Source organism: Agrilus planipennis, unplaced genomic scaffold, assembly GCF_000699045.2.
Source record: "Agrilus planipennis isolate EAB-ADULT unplaced genomic scaffold, Apla_2.0 scaffold84, whole genome shotgun sequence".
NCBI classification, from domain to species: domain Eukaryota; kingdom Metazoa; phylum Arthropoda; class Insecta; order Coleoptera; family Buprestidae; genus Agrilus; species Agrilus planipennis.
Genome location: NW_020439025.1, coordinates 261,140 through 267,882, shown reverse-complemented (window position 1 = coordinate 267,882; position 6,743 = coordinate 261,140). Strand labels below are relative to the sequence as shown.

Sequence of the window (6,743 nt, the reverse complement as noted above, 5' to 3'; positions counted from 1 at the left end):
AGTAAAACACGTCGTACAGAATTTTATTTTTTTTTCCTCTTTAAGCTCCTGTTAAGACCCTTTTAGAGGGCACGTGGATTGCCAATACACGCTCCATGTAAAGGGATCGGCGAGGTCTGGAACGGACAGCTGCATCCCAGCTGTTTCCACGACAGCAGTAGATGCGCGGAATATCTATCTACGCTCCACGCTCTACGCACCGTGACCTTTGGGTTTGACACCGCCTGGAGCGGACAGACGCGTCCCAGTGCGTTGTCTGTCTTCTCTTCGGTGGGCGCGTGGAATGCTGATCCACGCACCACACGCCGTGTAATATGGCCTTTGAGTTTGACGCCGTCTGGAGCGGACAGGCGCGTCCTAGTCTGTAGTTTGTCTCTTCGATGGGCGCGCGGAATGCCGATCTACGCTCCATGCGCCGCTCTATGTAACATAGCCTTTATTGTACGGCCACATGTGCAGTCTCTTCTCATTAAATTATTATATAATGTAGTAGATAAAAATGTCGATGTTTTTTTTTTCACATTTGCGTCTTTTAATAAAAAGGAATTGTTCTGGAAAAAAGTTACTGCGATATTTGAAATGGCCGGTCTTCCAAACTAAACTTTGAAGAAACGTATTACGTGGCATAGGGACTTTTTTAAATTTAACCTTCATTCTGTAAGTGAGTATTTTATCAGCTGTGAGATATTATCAAGCCAAGTCCAAACAAAAACACACTTAATTTTTAATCTTCGAAACAACTGTTATTGTTCTTGTTATCAGTTCGAGGTACCTTAAGTGCATCAATTGACATATATAAGATAGGCAAACCTTTGTTGTATTGTTAATTTACAAGTCCTCTTTTTTCAAGAAACAACATGAATAAGCTTTTGCCGTTACTTTTAGGTAAGACAATTTATTTTATTTATTTTTTGTTGTTTGTACCTAAGAGGACTGTGAAGAAAATAATTTTGATTCATTTTACTGCAGTCGCTTTCATGGTTCAATCCTGGAGTTATGCCCAGGATTGTCCGGTATGTACGGCACAGTACCAACCTGTTTGTGGCGTTAATGGAAAAGGTCACAAAAGAACTTTCTCAAATGCATGTGTATTGGGCCAAACCAATTGTGCGGAAAACCAGGGTGAGTATTAAAACAAAAATAAACTTAAATATACGTATGTATGATAATTAGCACAATTACAGTTTACAAATTAAGTTTAAGTACGCTACTTGTATATAATAAGCAAAAGAGATTTACTACAAGAAAAATGACATTTACCAAATAAATTTCAAAGCTAACCTTTTCTTTTCCGCCGCACCCACTGTCCATGTTTCGAACCCGTATAGCGCCGTGCTCCAAACATACCCCATTAACAACCTTTTTCGAATTTCTAAAGTAACCGTTCGCGAGCATAGAAATGACTTCTTTTTATTGAAGGCGACTCGATCCGTACTACTCCGTCCGTCCTGACCTATCTAACCTCCTAGATACCTAAAATGGACACCTTTTCTAATTTTTCTTTCTCTACTTTTTCTTTCCTTGCATACCAGTATTTTTGTTTTACTTTTATTTATTTTTATACAGTACCGTTTTGTGAATACCGCTTCCATTTTATTTAAAGCTATCTCTAACTCCTCCTTGTTAGGTGCTAATGCTGCTATATTATCTGCAAATGTAAGCATACTAATCTTTTGCCCCTGTATATCTATCCCTACAGTTGTACATACAAATGATTGTGTGCGTGCCTTTATTTGACTCTGCAGTCAAAACTACGACGAGTAGTATTTGTGTGTGATAGTAGCCCCAAGCTTCCGATCGTGCACTATGGGGATTGCGTGTTGGTAGTTACGAGTCAGTAAGGTATGGAGGTTGAAAATATACCATATATCAGTCAAATTATCGTAGTGAATTCTCGGCTTAAATTTGTTTTTACATATGTAGTTCAGTTTATAGAAATATTAGGTTAAAACTCAACGTGGTAAATAGAGTACAAAGTCAAAAGATAATTGAGCAGAGCAACTAAAAGTTACAAATTGTTTTCAAAAAAACATAGATACCATAATACAAATGAGACAAGTCATGTACATGCATGCAATAGAGTTTTCGAATTACGTACTGTGCGAATCAACGAGTGCGAATTATCATATTTGGTCTAAAAATATTTACAAAATGTCAAATAACTTATCCACTTTGCATAAATATACCTACGAAAGGTACTTCAAAATTATGTTATGCATGTAGAAAGTTCAAATAATATATATTATGAGACATTTCAATATATTAAAGTCAATTAATGTTTGAACTAAATTATCACGGCGGTGGTGAGCACGCGGAATGCCGATCCACGCGCTATGAAACATGACCTTTGAGTTTGAAGCCGCCTGCAGCAGATAGGTGCGTCTTAGTCTGTTGTCTGTCTTCTATTCGGTAGCGCGTGGAATGCCGATCCACACCACGCGCCGTGTAACTTGGCCTTTGAGTTTGACGCGGCCTGGAGCTGACAGGTGCGTCTTAGTCTGTTGTCTGTCATCTCTTCGGTGAGCACGTGAAGTGCCGATCCACGCTCTACGCGCCGTGTAAAATGACCTTTGGGTTTGATGCGGCCTACAGCGGACAGGCGCGTCCTAGTCCGTTGTCTGTCATCTCTTACCACCATAATACAAATGAGATAAGTCATGTACATGCATACAATAGAATTTTCAAATTACATACTGTGAGAACCAACGAGTGGGAATTAACCTCCATATAGTGGAACTTAAGAGGAATAACAAAATGTCAGCAAGTAGTTTTTACCAAATTTATGATTATTTGCCCACTTTGTAGATCTATAACTGCATCACTTACCGACATTTTGCTAAAAAAAAATGATTTGAATCTCTTATAATGTTCGAGATTTTTCCGGCTTACGAATTAATTACCAAATACCCGTTTTGAATACCTGAGAATGAAAACCCAGCGAAGCGGGTTGTCGCTAACTATAATACTGAAAGTTATTAAGAAAGGCCATGTCACAAATAAAAAAATTTAATTTTCATTATTACTCTTACAATTTACCATCTAGGAGCGCATTTAGTACTTTAGAACAACATCTGTAAAAGTATTAATAGTTCTATATTATTGATTAGTATTTAATATGAGAACCCTTTTTAAAATAGTACAAAATCTTTTAATTAGTTGGTTTAGATGTGGGTTAGATTTAATTCTAATTGCCTAAGCTAGCCCGTAGGAAAAATTTCCATTCAATTTCCATTAAAAAAACGCCATTTAATTACCACTTATAATAATTAATGGTAATAAATGGAGAATTGCCAATGGGATGAATGGGATTTCCATTGCTGAACGCAATGGCATTACCGTTGCTGAACGCAATGGAAATTCCATTGCGTTCCATTGGAACTTCATTAGCATGCTTTTTTCCATACTCCATATTATTTTGTTGAGAATTTGGTTCTTTAGGTACCTGAACCAAGGCACTTGCCTGGATGTCTGACTCTTCATCATTTGTGTTTAGATTTTTTTTTCATTTGCTTCTGATAAAACCATATCACTCTCAAAGATGACTTCCGCCTCCTCTATATTTTGACATGGTTCAAAATCATCAAACATTGCTTCTAATGTAGGCTTTTTCACTTGTCTAGGGGTTGTTTAATAAAAGGCTTCGGGTAGTTGAATACGTATATAATAAGCATAATAATGAATATAAATAGCAAACAACAAAACGAGTAACAAACAGGAACTAAATATATATAACTTCGTGTAATCACCATAAATACGTCTTCCGTCTTTTTTAAGCAAAAATGCTCAATGTCTAAATGAAATAGACCGTTTTAATCAAACGTCTTACTACCTTGCTTGTCTCTCACTCTACTGCCGTGATGGTCCCTCACGTACCCCCAACATGCACGCATAGGTAAAACTAGATTATTGATTTTTCACTACCTAATTGGCAATATTACTACTCTTGAACCTGGGCAAGCAAAAACTGTATCGAAAAAGGCTAATAGTATATGTGGCCAGGAATTATATTGTAAATGGAAACAATTATTTTTCCATTTATGCCAAATGGCTTTGAATGGAACTTACAAATCTTCCATTGATTCCCATTGAAGTTCAATGGAGATTTTTTCTACGGAAGGGAAAGAAATGGTTTCCTCACCTAATATTGTATATACATTTTTAATTAACACGGTGAGCTGAACAGCATACTAAAATTTCAAGTAAATCAATTGTTAAGTGCCCGTTTTGAATAACTAAGAATAAGTACCCAGTAAAGGCGGTTGTCGCTAACTATAACTAGCTATTAAGATAAGCCATGTTGTCACGAATGGTCAAATTTAATTCTCATTATTCTACTCCTACAACTTACCATCTAAAAAGGCATTTAGTATTTAAGAGCAGANCTGCTTGTATATAATAAGCAAAAGGAATTTACTACAAGAAAAATGACATTTACCAAATAAATTTCAAAGCTTACTAACCCTTAAGAAAAATTTCCATTAAACTTCAATGGGAATCAATAGAAAATATGTTAATTCCATTCAAAACCATTTGACATAAATGTTACTTCTAACGGGTGGCAGTTATCTTGTAAGATAGTTCAGATTTTGTAAAAAAAAAACACGTGTAAATTTTTGTCTACTGTATTACATAATAATTTAATGAGAGGTGTCTGCAGACATAGCCTTGGCCGGCGCGTTGAGAATGAATTCTGTGTGCCTGGTACCGCCGCGGAATAAAGGTAACGAACGCGCTAGAACGCATTTGTTCGCTTCAGGTCGAACCAAACCAGTTACATGGAGCGTCGATTGGCAATCCATGCGTCATGTAAAGCCTTGCTACTCGTGGTTTTATTAAATATTCAATTTTTTTCTCATTTATTATATAGTTAAGTACGTATTGTCGTTGTTACTGCTGTCACTTCCCATAGCTTAGTGGTAGAGCAATGGTGCGTAAAACCAAGGAATGCCGATCTATACTCCACGTGCCGTGTAACCTGACCTTTGAGAATGACGCAGCTTGGAGCGGACCGACGCGTCCTTGTGCGTTGTCTGTCTTCTCTTCGGTGGGCGCGTGGATTGCCGATCTACGCTCCATGCGTCGCTCCATGTAACATAGCCTTTACTGTACAGCCACATGTGCAGTCACTTCTCATTAAATTATTATATAATGTAGTAGATAAAAATAATGTTTTTTTTGTAGATTTGTAACTGCCACGTGAAACAAATATCGGCAGTAAAACATTGCCTCTAAGTTTATTTGGAATAATAAAATGCATTCAAATTAGCAGAACAATGAAATTAATGTTTACGTAATAAAAAAGAATTGCTTTGGAAAAAAGTTACCGCGATATTTGAAATGGCCGGTCTTCCAAACTGAAAATGCTTTGAAGATACGTATTATTTGACATAGAGGCTTTTTTTAAATTTAACCTTCATTGTGTAACTGAGTATTTTATCAGCTACAAGGTATGATAAAGTCAAGTTAACGAAATTTTTATTTATTTTTAATCTTCCAGACAGCATTTTTATTATCAATTCAAAAAGTCAACTCGAATTCGCGACAATGGTTAATATATAATTGGGTATATTGTGTATATGCGTCGTAATATTGTTGAATGCACATTTATATTAATTAGGATTTTTCATAGTAAAACGCGTCGTACAGAATTTTTCTCGGTTTATTTTCGAATGCGTATTTTAAGCTCCTGTTAAGCCCCTTTTAGAGGGCACGTGGATTGCCAATACACGCTCCATGTAAAGGGTTCGGCGAAGACTGGAGCAGACAACTGCATCCCAGCTGTTTCCACGGCAGCAGTAGGTGCGCGGAATATCTATCTACGCTCCACGCTCTACGCACCGTGTAACATGACCTTTGGGTTTGACACCGCCTGGAGCGGACAGACGCGTCCTAGTGCGTTGTCTGTCTTCTCTTCGGTGGGCGCGTGGAATGCCGATCGACGCACCACGCGCCGTGTAATATGGCCTTTGAGTTTAACGCCGTCTGGAGCGGACAGGCGCGTCCTAGTCTGTAGTTTGTCTCTTCGATGGGCGCGCGGAATGCCGATCTACGCTCCATGCGCCGCTCTATGTAACATAGCCTCTATTGTACGGCCACATGTGCAGTCTCTTCTCATTAAATTATTATATAATGTAGTAGATAAAAATGTCGATGTTTTTTTTTTCACATTTGCGTCTTTTAATAAAAAGGAATTGTTTTGGAAAAAAGTTACTGCGATATTTGAAATGGCCGGTCTTCCAAACTAAAAATGCTTAGAAGAAACGTATTATGTGGCATAGAGGCTTTTTTTAAATTTAACCTTCATTTTGTAACTGAGTATTTGATCAGCTTTAAGATATTATCAAGCCAAGTCTAAACAAAAACACACCTAATTTTTAATCTTCGAAACAGCTCCTGTTATTGTTCTTGTTATCAGTTCGAGATACCTTAAGTGCATCAATTGGCATATATAAGATAGGCAAACCTCTGTTATTTTCTTAATTTATAAGTCCTCTCTTATCAAGAAACAATATGAATACGTTTTTGGCATTACTTTTAGGTAAGACAATTTATTTATTTTTCTGTACCCAACAGGACTGTAACAACAATAATTTTGTTCCATTTTACTGAAGTCGCTTTCATGGTTCAATCCTGGAGTTATGCCCAGGATTGTCCGGTTTGTACGGGCCTGTACCAACCTGTTTGTGGCGTTAATGGAAAAGGTAACAGAAGAACTTTCCCAAATGCATGTACATTGCGCCAAA

At 37.3% G+C, this 6,743-nt stretch overlaps 2 protein-coding genes across 4 annotated transcripts in view; one reads left to right on the top strand and one right to left on the bottom strand.

Moving 5' to 3' along the window:
• Positions 1 to 6,743, bottom strand: part of LOC108734906 — a 418,148-nt gene that overhangs the window by 237,916 nt on the left and 173,489 nt on the right. The gene's annotated exons all lie outside the window — the stretch shown is intronic.
• LOC108734909 (vasotab-like) overlaps positions 775 to 6,743 on the top strand; it is a 13,053-nt gene continuing 7,084 nt past the window's right edge. For all 3 annotated transcript variants that reach the window (XM_025976408.1, XM_025976409.1, XM_025976407.1), the window contains exons 1-2: positions 775 to 885; positions 970 to 1,122. In XM_025976408.1, the coding sequence (XP_025832193.1) occupies positions 858 to 885; positions 970 to 1,122 (181 nt within the window). In that variant the 5' untranslated portion in view covers positions 775 to 857. The remainder of the gene's footprint in view (positions 886 to 969; positions 1,123 to 6,743) is intronic.